This window comes from Colletes gigas, unplaced genomic scaffold, assembly GCF_013123115.1.
Source record: "Colletes gigas isolate AHSC1104 unplaced genomic scaffold, ASM1312311v1 Colletes_gigas_Sc00007, whole genome shotgun sequence".
NCBI lineage: Eukaryota > Metazoa > Arthropoda > Insecta > Hymenoptera > Colletidae > Colletes > Colletes gigas.
Window position 1 is genome coordinate 7501363 of NW_025106636.1, and position 25314 is coordinate 7526676.

Here is a 25314-nt window from a genome sequence, read left to right on the forward strand (position 1 = left end):
AACACGATATCTAAACGTAAAAGATGTTCGCCTCGTACATAAACTTTGTACAATGATTTAAATAAAAAAAACCTTAAAATAATTGAATAACCTTTCTTTTTTAAATAATACACGCTTAAACTAAACTTCGATTTACCTTTCTAAGAAACTCTTTAACGCGACAGGCCACCATTATTAGAAAGAACTACGATTAGAAATGACGATTAGTTTTCTTATAAAAATCAAAAATATTTATGTGAAATTTTATGTTACACGATATTTACAATTGTCTACAAACTAAATAATAGTCTATCATAACTTATAGGACGCACTTCAGTCTTGTTTTTTTTCTTTCATACAAATCTTTTTTTTTTTTCCTGATCATTTCATATCATACTTGATACCAACGGATTCACTTTAAGATATGCGACGAAAAGTAAGTTTTATACGTTTTACGATGCAAGTGTTAATATGCGAGCAGAGAACTCGACGTGGCATACTTTCAACAAAATTTTCTGACATTTGAAGTACGAAAACGTTCGTGAATATTATTACTAATTAGCATTATTGAAGATACAACGTTCAAGTAGCTATATCACGTACGTTTCGTAATATGGCGTAACTCCGCCTATATTACGATTTAATTACTAATCATTTTTCTGCATCAATAAGTAAAGAACTTTACACGTTAACATTTAAATCACAGACGCTGTACGCGCACGTTTTTACTCTTAAAAAATTCTTATCCTGCACGATACGGTACACGTGTTTGGTTTCGATCTCACCTAAGCTGACACAAACAGTTTCCCCTTATTAAATCATTTAACAAATATTCCAAGCTAAAACTTGTAAATTTTCCAACGTTTACGTGTAAGTACTTATTCGAAAGTAATACTATTACAATGTCATGAACCATAAAATAAGAATGTACAATCTATACACCCATGAAACTTTTACATATTCCAAAATAAATAAATTTAGTATTTATCTTTGCCACTCGTCTAACTAGCGAATATCACCTACCTTTATAAATATTTACAATCTCCATGCTACTAATTACTGTTTTGATTTTAAACGTTGCGTATCGTCTTAATTACTTTTCACCGGCTCATAACATGGCATGACATATACGAGTCCGTATCGATAATTCTTTCAGAGGATTTTTGAGGTTATGCTGAAGTAAAATATAAGTAAATCGTTGAATATAACCAACCACGGCGTGTCCTTACGCGTATTATTTCCGTTACGACACTGCGATATCAAATAATGAATTTGATAAAAATTCGTTAAAACAGTGTCTAAACGTAACGTAGAAAAGCATACAGGGAAACTGCCACCCCTGGGAAAAATTTTAATGTGAGATTCTAGAGAAGCGTCCTACAGGCGGAACTTTAAACGTTAATAACTTTTTAACGAAGCCTCGATCAACAAATTGGTATTCTTGATTTTCGTCTTATTTTGGCCCCTAGAATCGGCCATTAAAATTTTTCCCAGGAGTGGCCGAACATCCTGTATAATACCATGTGTTACTTTGGTTACCATTAATCGTTATACTATTTATGGTCACACAATAAATAATCTTAATATACCTTAATCCTTTCGTGCCCATGGCATTGTGGTCCGATACAGCAGAACGAGTCTGTCCCGTCACGAAATCTAATTTATTAAAATCAACACGTTTTCACGTTCGCGAGGTATTTCATAAAACAGATGTGTCCTTCTTTTTAAATCGTACGTTAAGGGGTTAAAGAAATACAAATAGCTGTATTTATGCCGAGGCACGAAGGGATTAAATGAAACTCTTACTAAAATGTAAATTCCCACGACACGAAATAAAAGCGCCACCTCCGTTTCCACTTTCGGTTCATTATTTCGCCTTCTTAACTTTCGCGATATATTCGATATTGTATTTCAAGTCTTTTAATATAATTTTCGGTTCGATGTTTATCAACCGCGCGAGGGTGGTGCAGTTCACTTTCATCCGATGTCCACCGACCACCATGTACGTATTTAACTTCCCCAAGTTGACGTTAGTTTTGGGAGTCCCGTAATACGAGAATTGTTTGCTCGTCGGTGACTCTTGTTTATCGCTTACCTTGGCCTGCGAAAGATACCTCGAATACGGATTGGTACTTTTTCGCGCGACCGCTTTTATTTTAACGGGAATCGGGCTTGGACAAACAACGGACTTCGTCGTGGACTTTTTCGCCACCGCGTGAATCCGTTGCGTGTCGAAGATCCCTTTCCGCTCGGTGGGGATCTGCTCCAACTTCTGCCACTTAACTTTCCCCATGATTTTCTCCATCAACGCCTCGTAATTGTGTATACTTTCGATTTTCAGTTCCATGTTTGGATGCTTCTCGGCGTTGTGCGACGACACCTGCGTCGGCGAACCGAACGTTTTCTCGCAATATTTACACTTGAATAGATTTATGTGTCTCGACACATGGTTCTTCATCACGTTGATGAAAGTCGTGGCGAACAAACACTCGGGACAAACGTATCCCTTAGGCACTTTGCTCTTCTCCTGTTTCTTGAAGTTCAACGGCAGATGCGAGTGGAACATGCTGTGATGATTCTTCATTTTCACCTCGCTGTCGCATAGCTCGTTGCACCACTGACAGATCCAACCTTCTTGCTTGATGCCGAGCGTGTCGATCACTTGCACGTCGTTATGGGTCTCCTGTAAATACAGTTCGTACGGAGTTTCCACTTCCGTTTTCGAGCACTGAGCTGTCGCGGCCGTGTCATCCGGCGAACGCATTTCCTTGTACCTAAAGGGACAATTTGATTTCATTTTGGAACTGTCGCCGGGCAATTTCGGTTCTTTGTGGACCGTGCTCCAATGATTCTGAACCGCTTCCAAAGTGCTGCTGCGGAACGAACAATAGAAGCAACGCAAAATCAATTGATCGTCCTTCGCGTCGGACACCTGTTCTTCCTCTATATCGTCGCTGTAATCGTCGTCGACGAGGTTCTTCTTATCTAATTGCGTCGTCCCGGAATCGCCGGGCGAGTCAAGCGGCGTCGTCGTATCGTCGGTTTTGAACGACAAGAACGGATGTTCGGTTTCCCAGTGTTTGTAAAGTTCGGATTTCTTTAACGTGGAGTAAGAACACGATGAGCACTTCAACGTTGGTTTCTGTCTGTGCACTCTCATGTGCCCTTTGAGGCCGGCCAGATTCATGGCGATAAAGCCACAGAAGGTGCATTTCCCTTTCTCGGTCTGCTCGTGATTGTCGTTGTCCGTGTTGTCTTCGCTCAATCTTCTCTTGCGTTTCTTGGACCGTTTTGGGAACACGATTCCGTACTCCCGTTCCCAAAACTGGTCCGTCAATTCTGGCCCGCTGACGGATGGATTTGGTACGAGCTTCTCGGGGCAACCGGGATGCTTGGACCGGATATGTTGGCGGATCAACGCTTCCGAGTTTGTGCTTCGATCGCAGTAAGGACAAACGTATCCTAGCCGCTTCAAATGAGTTAACAGCACGTGCAACTTGAATCCGCGCCATCGGGTGAACGTCAAATTGCAATGCTTACAGACTAACATGGTTGGCTTCTCTCGACCCTCCTTAGACTCGGCTACATCGAACACAATAATCAATCGTTACTAACAGTTTCAATTAGATTGGTTTATTTGCCAGTTAAGCGGGTTTAAATAATTTATTAATAATTCAAAGATACATTTCGAGCCTTTGATAGCAGGCCAGTTACCTTTATCAGATTCTGTCGCGTTCTCGGTCTTCTCCTGCTTCAATGGAATCTCATCCATATCCATAATAAGCCCTTCGTTGTCTTTGCTACTATCGTCTAAGGCATCAACATCGACATCGGCGTCTTGCGTTTTATTATCTTTCATAGTAGAAGACTTATTGACGAGGCTCGAGGTCTTCGAAGATTTTCTAATACTATTTTGATAAGTTTTAGAGGCAGACGTTTTGCTATTATTGCTAATCGCAGTAGCCGTTGCTGGAGTATCCGTGCTACTTGTGTTTTCTGTAGGCGGCAATCCTTTTATTATACGCGTTTGTCTTGACAATAATGTACCAACCTGTATTGAAAGTATCAACAACAAATACGTCACGATGTTAATACCGTTCGTATTATAGAACGTTTGGGGACACCAAATGTTTAAATAAATTTAAATGTACACTGCCCCTCGACATTTGATAAAACATAACTTAAATTATTATTTCTAAAGAGCTGCTAATTTTAAGATCAAAAACACGACTACGTTCTTTCAGTAAATAAAAATAAATATTTATTGTACCAGACACACGATCAAATACGTTTGAGTGGTAGAATATGCGTACCCAATTTTCAATATCATCGTCCGGAGATAATGGTTCGTGATTTGGACGTTCCCCGTTATGGTGTTTCGTAAAGTGTTTTAACAAAGTATTCCGATTTACAGACAAATATCCACAGTCCTTACAGTGCCACCTGAAATATCGCCAAAACATTCTCTCCTATTTTATTCTACTTATTATTTAGTTCTTGCAAGGCAAAGGTTCCAAATTTTTGTCTGCCTTTAATTGTATCGTTATGTACAGTAAAGAGATAAAATAAATTGAAAAAGAAATACACAGGTATCGCTTTCGCGAATACAACTCTGTAAATACCCACCTTGCATAATTTAGTTCTCTGTAAAGATGATCTCTCATGTCGTGTTTGTATTTACTTTTAAATTGCACGCACAGAGTGCAAACGTACATATTACCATCAGGTTTCCCATACGGGCCAAACCTACCGACATCCGAATCGCTGAGATCATTGTCTTCGACTACTTTAACTTTCGTTTCTTTCGCTTTATCGGCGGTGTTGGACGTTTCACAGGAGATATCCGATTCGACTGCTACTTTGTCGCAAGACAATGATCGTTTGTATTTCTCTTTCGTTTGTTTCGCATCGTCCAACGAGCCCGATTTCCCAGGCTTTATTTTCGCAGGTTTTACCACTGGCTCCGCGTCGCTTTTCCGCTTCACTGCTTTCAACGAGGACTCTGTGGACGTTTCGTCTTCTTCTTCCAGAAGAATTCCACGTATGTGCCTGATTCTAGGCATGTCCCTTCTCCAAAGCGGAGTAGTGTCGAAAGGTTCTTCTTGCCCACTCTGTTCGATATTGTCACCGGTCTTCTTATTCACGCCCTTTATCCTTTGGTATACCAAAATAAAATCGACGTTTGTATCGTTGGAATGTTTGTTATTAATGTGTTGCTCGAACATGATTTTTCCACTGGATTTGAAGGAGCATAAAGTACACTTGTACTGACATTTTTCTTCGTGAGACGTTGCGGCGTGATTCATCATTTCTGCTTTATATACACATTTGTGTTCACAGATATTACACTTCCAATGGTTTCCATCCGGGTCCGGCAGTTCCTCGTCGAATTCTTCTTGCATCGCCTGATTGTTCTCCGTGTTCTCCAACTCCCTAATTACTTTAACGAAAGGTCTTTTCTCGGGATGTTTATCTGCCAAGTGCCTTTCCACGATATGCCTAATCAACGGTTTGTTACTATTAGACAGCATAGAAAACGAACAAAAGGGGATTTGAATTCGTTAAACATCTGACAAGCATATTAATATACAGTGGCGGATCTACACTAATCGAAGCCTGAAGCTTACTTCGAAGGACGTTGGTTTTATGGTAGATCCACCCTTGATTAAATTTGTATTTCATATACTTGTCAAATGTTTAATATACTGTTCGAATAAATTGTTTTTCAAGACAGAACTAGTCCGGGGAACCCAGAAAAAAAGTTGCAGAAAAAAAAATGCACTGTGCATCGGAGTTTCGGGACAAAGTCCCAAACCCAAACACGGTTCAGTTTGTGCAACGTTGTTTGCACACAAGGTATAAATATCACTGTGTACCTATGGTAATGATGGTGATTGCAATGAGAACATTTATAAAGTCTCGTGTCGTGCATTTTCAAGTGAACAGCCATTTTATCGATTGCTATGTTTAATCCTTCTTGGCCCGGTGGTGGTTGTGGACAGTGGGGGCATCGAAAGTACAGTTCTTCGGAATGCAAAGCTTTTAAATGACACCTTAACATTGCTTCGTCGACAGTTAAATAATTGCATTCAGCCACACCGCACACGTATCTATTGCAAGGAAAAGGTTGTTGCATCGTTAAATTCACTGTGCAAGTGTGACCGACGAAAAAATAACACTTAAATTCTTTCGTGTACAACAGAAATACACTTCCACTGTTGCATACACATTGCTGATTGTTGCTATATTAAATATACACGAGTACTTACCTTTTATGCTCCGGCACGAATTTTGGGATAAATTGATCGTCGTTGTTTTTAGTAGCTTCCTTGTGTTTTCCACCCATTCGTCCATTTTGATGAGAACTGCTTGCTAAATTCACCATTTTGTCGAACATTCGTTCCTTTTTATCTAAGCAAGGCACAGGGTTCACAGGACCGCTCTCCGGTACACTTTCGTCCTTCGCGTGCAGAAGCAAATGTCTGATTATGTTTGTTCGAACTTTCGTAGTGTACGGGCACATGGCGCATTGCACCACCCGATTGTATATCGCTTGACGCGGTAGGAATTCTATTTCGTCGGGGTTGAAGGACAGTTTCTCGGCATCGACCGCTGTTTTCTCGCTTTCCTTCTCCACAGACTTTGTGCTTTTACGTTTCTTTCCTTTTCGTTCGCCGCTTTGGTACTGTATGGAGATCAAATAATTCCAAAGAAATAATTACATGCTAGGTACATGCACCAGCTACAGTAAAATCTCAATAGTTGCAGTTAGATTGGCTTAAAATTTAAACTGAATCTTTGGAACTAATCTGGTGACTTTATCGCCGGAATTAGAGATATCAATGACATAAACTATAACGATCGAGGTTCTACTGTGCTTTTGTAAAAACAAACTTACACTTACAACGGGTTGTACGATAAATAAACCATCAACGGAGGGATTTTTTGGATCCGCCGGGACTAATTTACTATTGGCAACTTTGTGTTTCGTTTTCATATGCGCCATCGCCTGGTAGCCCACTGTGCGTCTCACTTTGCACAACGCGCAGCCAAAACGTTTCAGTCCGTGTACTTTCAAATGTTCAAGTAAAAATCCAATTTTAACGAAACGTTTGTGACAGTGGACGCAATTCAAATGCTTATTGTCGTTACCCATAGGGCAATCTCTCGTGTGAGATCTTAAAAGGACCGCGGTCGGTGCGCCGTAGTTGCAGTGCTCGTAACCGCATCTGTACAATTTCGTTCCTGTGAAACCAGTATGTTTGATATCATCCAGCGTTAACGGTCTTTCGGTTTTCATAGTTATACTGCTGGACGTTTCTTTAATCACGGTGGATTCTTTCGACTGTTTCGCGCTACTGGCAGATTTTTCTTTCTTCACAATTTCCTGACCAGAAGTATCCACCTTCGTTTCCGTCTTTGTTTCCGTCTTCGTGTCGAAACTATCCTTTTTCTTCGTGTCGAACAGACTTTTCACATCTTTCGTGGCGATGGTTTCTGAATTTATGATATCCACGATCTCGATGTCGCTGTCCTCAGCTTTGCTGTCGTTCTCGGTTGCGTTGCTGATCAAAGACACGTTGCTCGAACGGCTGTTGACGTTCATCAGAAAATCAGGATTGTCGAGTAGATTTATGTTTATAAACTCGTCGCTACAGTCGAAAGCTCCCGCCGGAAGTTCCAGCGGCTCGACAGAGTTGTCCAACAAATCATTATCCGCTGTCTCATTGTCCAAGATCGATCTCATCGAAATATCGGGATCGCCTTTGGCACTGTTTAACGACTTACTCGCCGCGATCTCGTCGCGATTTTTCTCCGCAGACGTATTCTCGTTTTGAGCGGAACTGGTGCTGACTGGACTATTATTTGTATTACTATTACTTCCGAATAAACTCGACAGCGATTTATTTAATGCTTCGTTCTCGTCTTTATCCAACATATTCAGGTCTTTAGGCATCTTCGAATACTGCGTCTTACGAGCAGCGTCCACGCTACCGCATACAACCAAGTCTTTAACGTCCTTTTCATCGTTAATTACTTTCACATCGACTTCTTCGGAAACCTTCCAAGAATCGTCCAGTGTCCGAAGAATTAGTTGATCTATTACATCTTTGTTCCGTTGCGCCTGAAACGCGAAGTTCAAAACAACGATAAAGAACCAAAAATCATCTAGTTCCACGGCAATAACCTTTGGTCGGTCATTTGCTGGAAGAATTTAATTATTATTCTATGAAATTTTGTTCACCTGAGGAGGAAGAGATCGTTCGAGGGCTTGAGGTAATCGATTGCAATGAAACGAGCTCAAATGTGTATGCATGTCGAGCAAATTGTCTGCACCGTTCAAGCAATAAAGACACTGGTACTTGTAAAATGCGTGCAACTTGTAGTGCTAGAAACAACCAGTCGTTTCGTTAAAATCAAACAGAAAATAAATCGTTTGGCGATCGATAAATAATTAGTCAAAAGTTATTTACCGCGAGTAGCTGGTCACTTTTTACGAACGAAGAACGGCACACGTGACATTTAACGGAGGAGTGCGGTTGCCCGTGTTTCGATTTTATATGTCCAATGAAGGTTTCAGGGACATAAAAGAACTTCCCACAGTCTGCAAAAATGTTTCATACAACCTTAAAAATAACCTATTTCCGTTAAACACTGATATCATGTTTTTTAAATAGCATCGTGTATTTTTCTTTTCATATTCACAAACTACATAAAAATACTACGTAAAAATGTCTGATCCAAGAATAATGTGATGTTCGAAGTATAATGTACGAATTGGTCGTCAAAACGTAACGTCGACATATTCAGACAGAAATATGAACAAACGAATGTGTTCCCTTGGCAATACTTATTAGTTCCATTTTGACGGTTTTATAGTATTTAAAATATTATGTATCGGTCCCTAAATTTAATGTGTTAAATATCGTGACGTTATAATGCATATACGTGCCCTGAAATATTCCCCAAACTATAAATTGTCTAATGTATGGATGAGTGATATTATAAAAAATCATACCATGTTTGCATATGTAGGGGTGTATGTAATCGTGCCTGTTTATTTCTTCCTTCGCCGGCACCTCTTTCAGTAATTTGCCAAGCAAAATATCGTGGAGACCAGGGTGTGAAATGGCCTGTAAACGAAGGAAAAATACATTGTGGTATTTACTGTTGTAACGTTACTAATACAGAAATTGTATTATAAAGTATATAACCCTTTACCTGATGTATTTGCACGTAAGCAAGCGTGATGGCCCTGTAAAAGCAGTAACTGCATTGGTAACGACAGTGGGCGTGCTTGTCATCTATGTGGAGCTTCATTTGATTCCAATCCTTCAGCGCCATGTAACAGTAAGCACACTTTTGGTAATCAAACGGTGGTTGCTTGGTTTTGTCATTCGAGGCCACATGTTGGTAATAATGCTGACGATATTGCTCCAACGTATCCGTCGTGAAGGAACAATCGCGTCCCATACACTTGTACAAGTGAGTGAGCTTAGTCGGTTTCAGCATCGCGTTGTAGGCGTCCATGGATTTTAGCTTAATTGCGGTGGGCGGGGTCACAGGATCTTTCGATTTCAGGACATTCGGTGCTCGAACGACTTTCACGATTTTGTAGTTTAAGTTGGACGACGACGATCCACTGACAGTGACGGTGCGCGTTGTCACCGGTGTCATGACCGTGGTCTTGCCAGTCAATGGGAAAGGTATCTTCGATTTGGGGGCAATTGGAATGAAATTTGTGGCGATCTGCGTGGCGGTCACGGAAACTGGAGAAGGAGAGATACTCTTCACCGGAATCAGCTTCACCATTTCTGACGCAGAGGACTGTATCGTTTGCATAGTCTTTGATAACGGTTGCGTAATCGTCACGGCGTTTAGCCTTTTCAAAATCAACGGTGAATGAGATTTCTTTAATACAGACACTGCTTTACCCTTCATCGGAGAAGTTTCAACCGCTTTTCTTATATCGTTTATCTGTAAGGAAGAGAAAGGTAAATCCTCTTAGCGTAAAAACCCCCCAAAGTACAATACAGTTTCGAGAATCGTGACTTACAATAGGACTTTCGTTGGCATTGTCAGCAGTTGGCGCAAGACTAACTACGTTTTCGATTCTCAAGAACGAGCATTCTTCTTCTCCGGACGTTGTCGATCCGCTACCAACCTTTGCCGGAGAGTTGGATTCGTCTATTGGATACAGTGTTTCTTTATTAATTACAAAGAACGTAAATGATTTACGTTTATACTAAAATACCAATAAATTACAATACTCTTCGTACGTACTACTTTTTGTGGGCATTGCATCTTCTTGACCGTCAGAAGGCTGAGCCAATACGGACAACATGTCTCCGCTCAGGCGTCTCAACCTAATGAAGTTCTTAGGTGGATTGGAATCGTCGAGATTTTCATGTATTATCTCGTGAAATTTATTTTCCATCTTTCCAACGAATCGTTTGATACTACTTATAGGCACGACTTCAGGTGGTTTCGGAATAGAACCGGCACGAGAAGTTTTCTCAGTGGTTTCCGTTGACTTGGCAGAGTTCTCGTCCGCAGACGAATCTATTGGCTTCGTGGCTTGTAACTGAGCAGCGAGTCTCTGAATAGTTGTGAGCATTGGGTCCTTGGAACACGCGTTAATGGTAGAAGTCTCTTTCAAAATCATATTTACATCCGCGAGAGGATCCGTATCAGATTGTTCGCTACTGGAATCAGATTCGTAAACGGGTGCCGAATTCCTCGCGTTCTCGTTATCGCTCATCTCCGCGTCGCTCTCGTCGTTCTTCTTTCGATCTAGCGTCGCCAGAGGATCTCTGATCTTCGCCTCGGATGGATCTAATTCAGACGTGGACTGAGAGTCGCAGTTCGCGCTCGACGACAGCGATTTTGAGACGGAATTCTCGCACTGTTTGTCGTTCGAGGTTTCCTGAGTCGAAGGCGAAGCCGTTTCCGTATCTTCCGTGGAAGCTACGGCGGTACTGGAAGGTGGATCAGTCGTTGTGACTTGACCAGAAGAATTTGGAGTCTCGTCAGCGTCGTTCTCATTACCCGACACTAGACTGGTCTTCATCTTGTCCTTCAGCTTGTCTATGATAGAAAGGCCCTTCTTGTAAGTGTCCTTCTGCAACTTGATGCCAATATTCTGAAGGATCTCTTGCATTTTCCTCTTCCGTTCCAACTGTATCTCCACCTCTGTTTTCTCCAATTCTGGAGGGCAGACGAATACGCTTAGATTGCCTGTTGGTAAGTTCGAATCTCCATCCAATTGTGCAGTCTTCTTCTTCTCGTTGCTCTCAGACTGCGCCTCTAAACCATCTTCTGTCTTCTGCGACACGGGCTTGACATCTTTTACTTTCTTATCCTCGGTGTCGCAGGTCTCAACCTTTTTAACAACTTCTGTTTTGGTCACGACGTCGTCATTTTGCTCGACAGAAGTTAAATTATCGTTCGCAGACTCGTCAAGGTTTTCTGGACCTTCTTGGGACGTTTCCAGCTTCACCGTTTCATCGGCTAGGACATTCAATGGTTCCTGTCTGGCCGAGTTAAGAGACATGTCTACTTTTATTATTTCGCTCTTCGAGTCATCCTTGTGCCACAGTTCCATATGTTCTTCTAAATTGGACCTCTTTAGTTGGATGTAGTTGCAACTCGAGCACAAGTAACCGTGAACGCAATCATCGTCGGGTATTTCATCCTCGGTTATGGCTTCGTTGAAGGTACCCTTGAACTTACGACACACCTTGTAGTAGTGGGTCCTCATGGAGGACTTGGCCACAGCCTGATAGTTACAACTGTTACAGCGGAACCTGTATTCCCCTGTATGGGTGGTGCAGTGCTCGTAAAACGCCTCCACCGCAACCTTCATGCCACCCTCCGTGATGAAGGAACAAATCCTGCAATTGAATATGCAAGTTTCGTCCGTCAGAGGCTTCAACGTCGCGTTCTCCGACTTCGCCTTGGCTTCTTCAATCGCCAATCGAGCGTCCGTGGCGTTCAGCCTCGAAATGAGAATCTCCCTGCCGACGTGGCCCAGCTTGTAATGGTGGACGATATTTTTGCCTGTAAAGAAGCAGAGCAAACACTTGTACCGCTCCTGCCCCGTCCAAGCATAATCGATCAGCTGGTTTATGTTCACGTCGTAGAACGATTTAACTACTTTCCCTTTGTTCTTAACGTTCTTCGACGTCTCGCTATTACTGCTGGGTGCACTAACTGGTTTGGAATTTTTTATCGGCGTCGCGGTAGGAGAAACTTTGACGGAATCTTTGTTACTTTTAGTATGGGAACTGATCTTTTTCTGCTCGCTCGAGACCTTATCAGAAGTTTCAACGTCTTTGACGCTATCGGTATCCGTGATACTCTGACTCGTATTGAGCAACGAGTTGCTCTCGTCGTCGGTTTTGCCCTCCGAAAGCAGGGTTCCCGTTTCCAAGCTGACGTTCGTAGCATCGTAATCGTCTTTCGAAGAGAACGACGCCGGAGTCTTCTTCTTCTTCTTCTTGGACAAGATCCCCATCTGCCAATTGCACTTCTTCTTCTTCTTCTTTCCCAACGACTTCCGCACGTTCGGTTCGGTGGGCAGCTGATCGTTGACGTCGTCGTCGACGTCTGCGTCGCTTCCTTTGTCCGTGATCGACGCGTCCTTGTCCGGGTTGGCCTTGGAGGGCGTCAAGCCCACCAGAATGTTGCTCAACAGTTCTTCGTTGTTGCTGATCTCCGCCTTCGGCGCGTGGATGGCTGTCTTCTTCGAGGAAGCGACGCTGCTCGTCATCGATATGTCCGAAACGATACTCTCTCCGTCGGATAACGCGAGCTCGTCGACTTTGTTCTCGTTCGACTCGCCGATGGTCCTCTTCTTCGTTTTTCTCAATGGACCGGGCTTCTTCTTCTCGGTCGGTTCGGGGGTTTCCGGTTCCGGTTGCTTGTCAGGATGGAGGGAAATGTCCACCGCGGCTGCCAGCTCGGACACGTCTATGCCGAAACTCTCGTCGGACGAACTGTCGAACATCACTTTCAAGCAGTCCAGTTTCGAGATATCGGTTTTCTCGATCATCACCCGCGGCTCCTTGATCGTCTCTTTGTTGATGATACGTTTACTCCGTCGTAAGATGTCTCGTTCCTCGCTACTGGTGTCTTGGTTACCCGCTGTGCTGGAACTCTGAATCAATTCGGTTCTCAGAGCCAACGGTTGGTCCTCCTCGCTGTCGGAACCCGGAGGAGTGAACTGCTTCAAGCGTTGTCGAGTCACTCGCTGCGCCTCCTTTTTGGATTTGGTCTTCTTGCTGGGTTCATCCGAGGGTCGAGGCTTCGTAGATTTCTTCGGCTTGGTCGAAGATGTTGTTGCCTCCTCGATGTCGGAGTCCTTCTTAGTGGATGGCGTGGTTTGAGTGGGAGTGCTCGGCCCGACAGTCTGTTGATTCTCCTTCTGGGTGCGACATTGGCGATACCCAGTCGCAGTCACCACGTCTTCGCTTATGAACATCTCCCTTATATCCTCCTGAAGCATCTCCAACGAATTTCTCCTCTTCGCTTTCGCTTTAGGCGTCTTCCTACCGGACTCCTTGTCTTCCGCTGGCTCTTCGTTTCTGGACTCTTCCAGAGTGTCTGCTACCACGGTTTCTGTTTCCTCTGGAGCGGGATCTTCGCTCTTGGACTCGTCATGGACAGTACTCGCTACCTCGCTCGATGGCTCTGTGGGAACTTGTTGGCTAACGTCGGCCTTTGGTACGTTAAGATCGGAAGATTCGTTATTGGGCGTTGGCTCTTCGACGCTCTTATTTACATTAGGCGCCTCCTTATCATCCGTGGATGAATGTTCCAGCGACTGTTTGCTCCCAGTGTTCAGGATGCCCAGTCTTTCAGCGAGTGACTCGTCGTCCGAGCTGTCGGAGACGATCACTCGCCGTTTCTTCCTCGTTCGAACCTTCTTCGACTCCACAGTATCCTCCTTGTCCGAGTTGCTGCTCTCCGACTCCGACTCGATGATCTTCTTTATTTTCTTCAATTTCTTCGCTTGCAACACCTCTCCAAGCTTCTGCATGAACTTGGCCTGCTCGACGAACTTCTTCCCCTCCCCGAACTCGAAGGACTTCCTGATCAACGCCTCGATCCACTCTTGAGTCACCTCTTCCTTCGGTTTGGACCCTTCTGGCTCAGCATCTTCCTTTGGTTTAGATCCCTCCGGCTCCGTTTGTTCCTTCTTCTCGACGTTCACGGAGGATTTGGCAGACGTGCTGATAAGGTCTGGTTCGACGACAGTCGGCTCCTCGATTTTCTCCTCGATCATATCCGCAAACGGGTCCTCGTCCTTGGTAAAATCTGGAATATTTATTATCTTGTTCTCGGAAACGATTCCCCCGCCCTCGTTCCAATCCTCCTCCTCCAACAGGGGGTTCCCGTCGCTGCTGCTGCTCACTTCCGCGGTCGCGTCGTCCCTCCCGCTCTTCTTTGCTTCCTGTTTCTCGACTGGTTCCGTCGTCTTCGCCTCGTCGAGGTTGTGACTCGACGTGGGCGACTCGGAAGACTCGTTGCGTTTGATCTTCGGGATCTTGAACTTCTGCAGGCAGTAGCCTTGAGCTGCCTTGGCCTTGGTGTCGATCACGCCGTAGAGGCTCTCCAGAGGCGATTGCATCTTCTCTTTCGCCAATTTGTCCACCTGCTTGTCGGGGTCGGGACGCCTGTGGCCATCAGGCTTCGGAGGGGACTTGGTTTTCTCTTTGGCTTTCCTGAACGACGGCGGGAACGTCGATCCTCCCGTGGACCGTTTCCTCGGGTCCCTGTCGTTGAAAAGGTCCTTACCCTTTGGGGAGACGTGTTTGTCTCTGGCCAGACGAGGGTCCCTAGCGGAAACGTTATTGTCCCTCGACTGGGGCGACGTTTGATTCGCTGGAGCGTGTTCGGGGCGTACGCGCGGATCCCGGTCCGATATGTTCCTATTGTCTCTGACGAAACGATTCGCGGCGTCCCACTCGTTGTGGTTGTCCCGTGGCCATTCTGGCCTGCGAGCGTCGCGGTTAAAATTGTTTCTACCTTCGACCCTGTTCCTTTCGTTGTAATAGGGGCCACGACCCCTGCCCCCGCCGCGGTCTCTGTCCCTGTTCCAAGGACAGGGCGTGCTGGGCCGCGAGTACTGCCTCGCGGCCGCATCAGCGGGCCCTATGACCCCGCAGGGAACCTCGTTCTCCGGCCTGTAGGGCACCTCGTTAGGTCGCGGGGCTTGGGCGTCCCAGGACTGTCTCTGCAGAGGATACTCTAGTCCCCTGTCGAAGGGCTGCTCGTAGGGTCTGCCCTCCGGTTGGAAGTTCCGACACGGCGGCCCAACCGGGAATCTGGTAGGAGAGATCAGAGGTTGTATCGTCTGCACGTTGGGCACGTCGACGTTGGGCATTTCGTCCGGTCGGGGAATGTGGTTCAGGTCCTGGGGGCGCGCGTTGGGACTCATCAGGGGTCTGATGCCCGTGTTTGGGAACTGGTTGAGTCTAGACGCCTCGCTTATCGGATGGGGTTCCATCAGTAGCGGCTCTCTGACCGGGGCTACGTTCCACAGTTCCTGATGCATGCCCATCGGGAGCTGATAAGGTTGCGGGGTGGATACCGGTATGCCGGGGAAATTAGCGGCCGGCGGCCATTGGGTGGCGCAGAAATCATTACCGCCCACTGGCGGGTGCATCGGGGGCCAGAGAGGGGCCTGGTTCGGGACTTGCCTATTGAAGTACTCCGTGCCCTCCATCCTGAACTCCTGAGTCTCTATTCTAGGCGGAATCTCGGGAACGTTGCTCTGACGCCTCTGATACATCAAGGCGTTTCTCTCGTCCGGCATCCCCGGGCCGCAGGAATGCACAGGAATCGGATTCGACATGTCCTCGTCGGGCGGTCGACAGTGAATCAGATTCGACTTGTCTTTAGCGTTATCGTGACCGTGACCGTCGCGAGGCTGAGGATTACGAGGATGCCTCTCGTAATTGTCCGCGTAACGCGGCTCTATCTTTGAACCCGGCGAAGGTGGTCGACTTCTGTTGTCGACCGTCTTTTCCGCGTTCATCGGGAACATTCCCGGACTATGCGCTACGCTAACGGGTGGTCCCTTGGGTTCGCACGGTTTCGAAGACTCGCCCTTTGCGCCTAATACTACGGGGCCGCCGGTCGGTAAACATTTTCTACTCGTTAATTTTACTATGTGCTTGTCCACCTCCTCCCACCGTCTCTCGTTCTCTATGTCCATGTCTTCCTGCATCAGCAGCGACGACTTGGACGATTTCGGGTCTTTATCCTGCTTGTCTTTCTTCGGTTTCGTCTCGTCCGACGATTTTTCGCTGCCTTCGGACTTGTCGTCGTTTTCCTCGTTCAGCAACTCGGCCAGATCCTCCATGGAGAGCGGAGGCTCCGAAACCGGCGGCGGGGAGAGCAACAACGGCGCTGGCGGCTTCGACATGGGCCTGGGAATCGCGTCTTTGAGTCTGGGAGAAGTGTTCTTCGGTTTCGGGAACAAAATGTCGGGGTCTGGAGACTTCAATCGGACGTCCGGTACGTTCACCGGCGACTCCGACCTCGCGTCCGACGAGACCCCGTCTAAATTCGACCCGATCAGTCGATTCTTTTCCAGCATCGACGTCAACCGCCTGGAATTGCCCAGTGCCGGTACCGTAACGGTTGGTATGTGCCGAGAGGAGTGTATCGACATCGGCGCCAGGGGTCTACCATCGTTCAGTTTCTGAGACAAATTATTCCCGACCAATTTGATCGCGGCCGTCACGTCGTGGCCGGAATTAACCACCGGTTGCCAGTTCTTGTTCCGCGCCTGGTTCTCGTTCTCCTCCAGCATGTCCCACTCGCTGAAGGAAACGTCTTCCATGCTTTTGCTCAAGCTTCGCTGCGAACCGGGAGACACTGGGAGATCGTTGCTCGTCCGTTCTGTGGGTATAATGATGGGAGCTTTCGTGGGCAGCGTCTCCACCGGATCGGGGCTGGCTGGTTTACTGTCGTCCACGAAGTCCACGCTGCGCTCCGTGGGGATTATTATCGGCGCTATTTGGGAAGCGGTGTCGGGGCTAACGGGGGGGCTCGGGCTAGCCGGCGTTTCGTGAACATCTTTCTCGTCCATTGCGTCCACGACTTGCTGAGACTTCGCGACAGCCTTGCTTTGTTCACCATCCTCCGATCCGCTGAAATACATTCGATATCGACATTTTATACGAAACCAGTACCGTTTCACCGACTGTGGATCGTGGCGTCTCGTTCTTGAAAGAAGCAACGCGATTCTGCTACGGTTCAAACTTCATTACCGGAACTTAAATGTACAGATTTATCTAAATGACGACTACCGCAGTATCGTTTGCACTAAAGCTTAGTCAGATTCTCTTGTTATATTTCTCAACTATTCAAGAAACCAATGCAACACACGCCTCTGCCCAGTGGAATTTCTCCTTGGATATTCAGGTGCTCTCTTTAATTCATTTGCATCGGAGAACATGTTTCTTATGATCTCCAGTCATCCTACCTATGATATAAAATGTAAAAAAGCATGCTTCACGCGTGCAACTACAAAACAAAATCAGCGACGTGACACAATATTTCTTATAAAGGGTATCCAAACTGGTTTTTGCACTATCGGATAATGTTATGCAAAGCGTTAGACAGACGTACAAGTTGCACAAATATCGTTTAGGAAAAGTATTACAAACTTAATATCTCAGTGACTTCTTCTTGGCCAGTGATGCAAATGGATTAAAGCGCTTCGTTATTATTATTAACGACTGAAACCACAGGATGACCTTAATATTACATACTCTGTACATACTGTAAACTATTTAAAATTAAATAGTGAAAGTGTACAGGATGAGTAAGTACAACAACTTCTATTTTAGATATGTTTCTATACAACGAATGGTTTATAAGAAAATTCAGGGATACAGTTGTGCGACTCATCCTGTATACACGTTTGATACTTACTTCGAAGATTGTGCCGAGCTTCCCTCGTTTTTCTTATGCGGAAAATGCAATCCGGGTGTATTTCCCTGAAACTCGTATCAGATTAGAATGATTAAAATAAAAACACATTACATGCACTACGGAAGCCTGTAAACATCCAAAAAAATATAAAGAACGGAGACTAAGGAGGGATTCTCAAGCAGCTACATTTATTTAAGAAAACATAGTTAAATGAAAAAAAAAGAATGTTCAAATTCCACTACTCTACAAGCATTCGCTGAAGCCGTGTTTCAATGTGACTTAGTATAGGAAACAAATGTTTCGGTTAATCGATCTTCATAAATATCTAGTTGATTATTAACCGAACGAGCAAGTCAAGTCTTGTAAATGTGTAAAATTTTGTAACATCGAGCACAACTATTTTTTATCATTATTTACAGATATGGAAACAAAACAGATTTCTTGAAGTATATCGACAAGTAATTTCTGCCCAATTTACAAGTTCTAACTGGGACCTATATGCAATAACAACGCAAACTGTAACGTAATTAGGGTGCTATTGTGAAAATGCAATGGAAGATACAATCGTTCGTGTGACACTATAGAAATATTTAATAAATATAAACACAAGGTGTCTACGATAAAGAAATAAAGGGTGCAATTATTACGTTTGCTCTATAAAGCGCGTGATATAATCTGCGTTTCGTGGAACGATATAAAGGAGTTGTTTCAAAATGGCGTCATTCTTTTTTCTAGAACGGTACGATTCGTCGATTAAAAAAACTAAACTAATTTCGCACGAGGTAAATATTTATTACTGTTGTGACGCAAAGTGATTATAGAAGTAACTTATACGTATTCTCGTTTATATCCTTCAACCGCGAACACAGTACGAAACAATAACCACAATAGAGCATACAACACTGCCATATAGCTTTGATTCGCTGAATTCCCAAGTTGAATAACTATTCGAAATGTTTCTTTTAATAAAATAAATTCAGTGCGTCGCGAGTACATGGCAGTGTAAAATACCTCGATCAATATATCTACCTTTTCTACTTTGTTGTGCAACTTCTGTAAAACGTCCTCGCAGCGCTGCAAGGTCTCGATCTTCAGCCTATTTCACCGACAAGAGATCATGATTAATCGATTTTAAAAATCAAATTCCATAAATTTTTCGTTTCTTTGTCGTTATTAGCAATAAACTTGAATGTTTTACAAGTTTCAAATCATTTTTATGTGTACTGTTATTAATTATAAACGGGTCCGTCGAACGTTACAATTAGGAAAAGGAAATGTTTTGTTTTAACATATCCGAGGCGCTTGCGAAACGTACTTTCTCTTGCTGTTCGATAGAATCCCGTGAAGGCTTTGCATTTTCTGTAGCTGAACTTCCCGTGACTTGTCCTTAACGTTTTGTAATCTTTCTATCATCGCTTCCAAAAACGGAATGTACTTTTGCATCTCGGCGAACTTCTTGTCGTACTCGTCCATCTTGTTCGTTGTATATTGTTCACCTGTGTCGGGAGAAGAAAACCTTTATTCTACGTCTTCTGTTTGGAAGAAAACAATTCATTTCATTATTCTATTTCTTATAGGACACGTTTCTTCCGTTAATTTTACTCGCGTGTATACATATTTTCGGTTCTTTTAAGCACTTGCTCGGTTTCACATTGGTGCCATTGTTCTACCATACGCAGTAATATACAATGTATTTTATTATTAAATAATTTTTTTTTATTCATTTAGACTATTTCATAAGAATTTTATTGTAGGTAATAATGTATTTAAGCTCCTAATATGTTGCAACTAACTTACTAACCCCTACACGTACGATTTGATTTCAAATACTTCGTCGAACGTATACTATTTGATTTTATTTAGATTTGTTCGCACAAGAATAGATTCGTTTCATAAATACATCGTAAATGTAAAAATGTGTTGATTTTAATATACAAGGTGTTCAGCCACCCCTGGGAAAAATTTTAATGGTGGATTCTAGAGGTCAAAATAAGACGAAAATCAAGTATACCAATTTGTTGATGGAGGCTTCGTTAAAAAGTTATTAACAATTAAATTCAAAAATTTCAAATCGTTCTGGAAAAATTATTTTCGGTTGCGAGGGTCAATTACAATCATTTTTGGTGAATACACATATCTCCGAAATCCTATCCACTTTCGAGAAAAAAATCAGGTAGGTGACGAAATTTTTCGACGGAAAAAAAAATTTTAAATCGTTCTGGAAAAATTATTTTCGGTTGCGGGGGTCAATTACAATCATTTTTGGTGAATAGACATACCCCCGAAATCCTGCGCATTTTCGAGAAAAAAATTCAGTACGGACGGAACTTTAAACGTTAATAATTTTGTAATAAAGCTTCCATCAACAAATTGGTATTCTTGATTTTCGTCTTATTTTGGCCTCTAGAATCCCCCATTAAAGTTTTTCCCAGGGGTGGCCGAACACCCTGTATAAATACTTCATTGAAAGAAGGTTCAGAAATATACGTTTACATATCCCCTCTCTTCTCCCTTCACCAAATCAAGCTTTTGTACCGTTATTGCCTTGAATTGATTGATATCGGTGACTACGTAGAAGATAAGTCACTATGAAAGTTTAAATACGATAAGGTACTATAATCTAGATAACTCGCTATTTAATTACCACATCTCTTAATTTACGACAGATCCCTCTACAAAAAACATAAGAATCACAAACGAAGCGACGGGTATGACTCACGTCATTAACGTATTCCACGAATCGATATTACGATCGATCTGTTTCAAATGTTTTTACACTCTCCTTCACTCCACTGTTGCATTCTTTTTTAGAAAGAGAACATTGTTCTTTGGTTTGAAAACACCGGAAGCTTTGGCGTCAAATTTTATTAAACTCTGTTTTACGATCAGACTTAAATTTTCATTATCGTTCTCTTCTCGAACAAACACGAATAATAAACTGGACACACTGTATAATAAAATCAACGTGTGAAACATAGTAATCGTAGCATAGTAAATCGAAGCTTATTATTTGGAGAGAAAGCGTTTAACGGAAAAACTATGTCGTTTAAAATTTGTGCTTTCATTTCTATTTACACGTTACAAACACGAAATCCTTGTATTGATTTTCTGGCATTAAATTTATCACGATAACTTAAAATCTTCGATCGTTATCTCTCTTCGGTCCTCTTAAGTACCGACAATTTAGTTATCAATATTGTAATATGAGCACCCTCGTAATATTATCCTTCTCTGTTACTCGCTGCTATATAGTTTCCAGCGAGAGGTTACGTAATTACGACTGCCAGTGCTCGTCGTGAAATGCTTGCAATTACGCGAATTAACCGTAATAGTAAATACTTCATAATTTATTCATTGTTCCAAGTCTATTTATAGAATTTCCATCTGTTGCATAGAGCATCCTGTGATTTTGCAATCCTTTGGTCAGCGTGCTCGTAATTCTACACTCTCCCCTGGCCGTTATTTATAGATTTTCTTATTAACTCATTCAGACCCACGAGTCCTCTCACGAGTAATCGATAACACGGTATAATGAACAGCACAGTTGCATCGGATGCGTGTACACAACAAAAAAAAGAACTTGACGATTCGTACGTAGTACTTTATTCTCGTGCCCTAAGGAGAATCCTTCTTCTACAAACGTTACAATATACAAATACAATTTCATTCGTGTCATCGAATTAATCTCCACTATTTGTGCAGTGATCGTGTTCTATTCGTCGTTTTAAATAACTTCCTACACCGCACTAAATAATTCCGACAACAATACGACGAAATTCAATAATTCCAAGCGATACACATTTTCACATGTGCGCGAACATACGCCATGAATTATTTTATACCGTGTAGATACTTCGACCATTTCATTGTTGGTCCTTGGAATCCTGTTGGAACTCTTCATCACAAATTCGTAACACTAGTAACCCATAGGCAACACACGATTCACTAGATTTTGAGCACAAAACCATTTTTTTAACCAATCGTTCGAAAGAAATCGTTCACGTACAATTACCATTCGAAACGTAATCGTACAACGTGTCCAATTTTCTAATCGACGATTAATTGAGACGAGCATAACTCGTACATTTCTATGATGTGTACGCTCAGTTTGTGTATAAACTGCTGCACGCACATGCGTGGTCGAAAATCTTCAATGTAGTTAGATATCGTAGCCGCACTACCCAGACGATAGGAAACCGATTTCTAAACCACAACGATGCTTCCTCGACAGCCATTCCAGGTTGCACAAAGCCCGAAATTTCGGGCCAAGAACGCCGACGACCGATACACGCTTCCCGTACGATCGAATCGAAAAATATTCGACAAACTGGACGTGAGAATCGTGGACGAAAACAGAACTGGGGAATAAACATCTCCGAATCTCGCGTTGGGTTCGGATTTCGTTGGATATCGAAGGTAACGCTGGCACGAGAGAGCGTTGCACGCTTGCGGCAATTTGCATCGAAATCGAGAGACGCTTTCATTAAGCGTGTCACTCGTCGATGCGATTAAACTTGTTCGAGTGATTATTGGAATGGCTTTTGTACGTACCAAGTATCGTGACTGGGTTTCGACAAATTCTATACGTGAATTCGGCAAAACGAACGAGTAACAACCTCAGGAAATGTTCCACATGTCAGACTTCACTGCGTAGCCCAGCGTGGTCTCATGATCTCACGAGAGAGGAAGTAGATGGAGCCACGCTCGCGGTAATTCCAAATCATCGGTAGATAGCAGGTCGGTAGCAAATATGGCGACTGTACGATATTCACGGTAACGTTCGGTAGAATTTTACCCTCGCTTGAGTCTTTCAAAGACAAACGATCCGAAATTTTCACATGTTTTAACAATTTCAGGATGTTCCATGTAATATTAGGTCGGTATAGTTTTGCATGATTACCGCAGGTCATCGAAACTAGGGGACACTAAATCAAATCGGTAATTGATTGCAACGAGTCGTACGATCGCAATTGAGGAGATGCGTCTGGATCTTAAATTGATTATAAATTTTCTCGTTTCAACGAAAATAACTGCAGTATATAATATAAAAATCGTCGATCGAAATCCAAAAACTGAAAAACCGGAAAGATGTGCTTGATAATTAAGCACCGATTCTGAAAATTATATCCATCGCTAACACGAACCCGTCCGAGTTTGAGTAACCAAATGCAGAGGAGTATGTTGCGTAAGAATCAAGTATTACTGGAAATTACTAAATACTTTAATAAACTACTATTAACCGATATGAATGAACATTTATACATAAAAAATAATTACAAGATCGAATGCTACTGATTATTATAAACACAAATGCAAGTGTCGATAAAATAGGACTTATTTTCATTCCGCAATTTATATAGCTGTATTGTTTAACCTTACACAATCACGCCCATACACTGTGTGCATTAAAATGTAAAACATGGAACATGCGAGCGTACTAACGTGCAAATAATAGAATGTAATTTTCGTTCCCATGTTTTTACAGGTTGTGGCATACCCGTACTGTCGATTCGAAGTCTCCATGTAACTCAATCACTCGAGCAATTTTGTACCGTAACGTAATACGTGGAATGGAAAACATTCTAGTATGTCTAAAAAATTACCATATTAAAATGTTTTCGACAAAGAAAAAAAGGTGTCCTTCAAGGTGGATTTTATCTTTTCTTGCAAGGCGGATAATATATTGTCCTATCGAGGCTACGTTCTACAGGTTTCTTAAAACAAAGATAACTGAGAATATATCGTCTATTCCTTACCAAAGAATAGATTCTTTGTCCGCGACGGCACACCTGGTAAAACATTACACAGCAGATTATATCCGTAGACATTGATCTTCTGCTGTAGTTTTTACGCTCGATCCTGCGTCCCGAGACTCAGCAGCACGGCGACCCGACGAAAATGCGAGATCCCGAGTTTCCGAGGTATTAATGCATGCCTACGGTGCACACACCGCACGGAAAATCGTTTTTAACTCTTTCACAATGTCGTAGTTACGTTGGAACTGACACTTTTTTTCCCAAGTTCTGCAGCGCGCTCTATAATTCCGTATCGCGAGCCAAAGAACTAGACCATCGCGATGAATATCCGAGCATCGAAAATACTGATTCGGCGTACCCGGTGGCTTGATTATCGAACAAAAACGTCACTTCCCACGATGCACGCACAAAGACGTCACACGATCATTATTTGGCGATAGAATTTTCCAAAGTTCCTACGAACGGTACGCGTCGCTTGAGCCAGCTTCGAGAATCGCAATATAGTACGAATGCCTAGAGTTCCTGACACTCTCCCCGACGACCAAAGTTACGAGAAATTTGTTAATTTGTCGCCCGACTCGACGTCGATTTTACCAAAACTATTACGGTTCTGTACGATACGTCGTATGTAGGATTTATCGTCGAACAATTCTCTAACACGACGTACACGTTTGAGAGTCTTGATGCACTTCGATGTTCCGCCTTTCAAGACTTCGGACTTGGATTTCAACCCACGACAATTCATCATGGTGGCTTGTCATTAATTTTCGGAACATATATACACATTGTTATGTTAACCATACATATGACGAACACGTAACTAGCTTTCCTGCGTATCACGGATGAACAGCGCGATCGTATTAAGGATCTTCAATTTTCCTACGAAATACAACGGATATTAATCTCGACAAAATGCTCGGGAGAACCGGAACGCTTTAGTTTCGAAAGCATACTTTTCTTAATTACAATCGCACTGCTTACGAGGAAACGAGCGAAATGGCAACCCTGAAGGGCGCACGATGTACAATGGCTGCCATTAATGGCGCTAGGTAAACGATTTTACGTGGATCTGCCAATATATTTTCCGCCAGATGCTACCCACCTTTTTCTACCACGTTTGCATAATATCGACATGGCTTTTTCGTTCTCTTCTTCTATTACAGAGATTATGGTAACGAAACAATAAAATTAATAATAAGTTTCGAGCGAACAACCAAACGATTTTTATTGTTTTATCAGTTTAGCATCAAAATCAGTCGCAGCACGACATTCATTACATGTTTTCCAAACGTCGATAAATAACTTTGTCTCTTAACTACCATTCTAGGACTGCGAAAATAAACAAACGTCACACGTACGATGTTGCATTGTCTTCCCAATTTGTTCCATGTTGCACTTACCAACGATTACTTAGCATTAATCTAAGCAATAAAACTAAAGATTAAAATTGAGTACGCATACACGATGTTTACTGCGAGAGAACCGTTTCTGGATAGGATTCGTGAAGTCGGGAATACATATGGAACGTTGTATTAATAAAATCGATTCAAGGTCTGGTAAACGTATTCCATTATTCCTCAATTAACTGTTACAAGCTGCCACAATAAAACTCTTAAGGATCCAGAATTTA

At 43.0% G+C, this 25314-nt stretch overlaps 1 protein-coding gene across 5 annotated transcripts; it reads right to left on the minus strand.

The window, feature by feature from the left end:
- Positions 1-396: 396 nt before the first annotated feature.
- LOC122396437 lies at positions 397-24009 on the minus strand. 5 transcript variants are annotated; one of them, XM_043394828.1, is made up of 17 exons: positions 23685-24009; positions 19244-19424; positions 18958-19024; positions 17929-17993; positions 10264-17141; positions 10037-10167; positions 9202-9957; positions 8999-9113; positions 8454-8584; positions 8225-8368; positions 6878-8104; positions 6249-6664; positions 5856-6089; positions 4606-5478; positions 4293-4422; positions 3694-4030; positions 397-3561 (listed from the first exon to the last, which is right to left on the minus strand). In XM_043394828.1, the coding sequence occupies exons 2-17, from the start codon at positions 19399-19401 to the stop codon at positions 1847-1849; spliced, it is 13377 nt and encodes a 4458-aa protein (XP_043250763.1). In that variant the 5' UTR covers positions 19402-19424; positions 23685-24009; the 3' UTR covers positions 397-1846. The 5 variants fall into 5 exon arrangements, with proteins under 5 accessions (XP_043250763.1, XP_043250762.1, XP_043250760.1 ...); XM_043394827.1 differs by having other exon boundaries at positions 6884-8104; positions 17929-17999; XM_043394825.1 differs by having other exon boundaries at positions 17929-17999.
- Between the last annotated feature and the right edge of the window lie 1305 nt (positions 24010-25314).

Excerpts from the sequence above, each read along its gene's own strand:
- LOC122396437 (XM_043394825.1), bottom strand. The coding sequence starts at position 19,401 with ATGGACGAGTACGACAAGAAGTTCGCCGAGATGCAAAAGTACATTCCG. Across the intron at positions 8,369-8,453 it reads AAAGTGACCAGCTACTCGCG|CACTACAAGTTGCACGCATT; the intron begins GTAAATAACTTT and ends GGTTGTTTCTAG. Across the intron at positions 3,562-3,693 it reads CGCGACAGAATCTGATAAAG|CCGAGTCTAAGGAGGGTCGA; the intron begins GTAACTGGCCTG and ends TGTTCGATGTAG.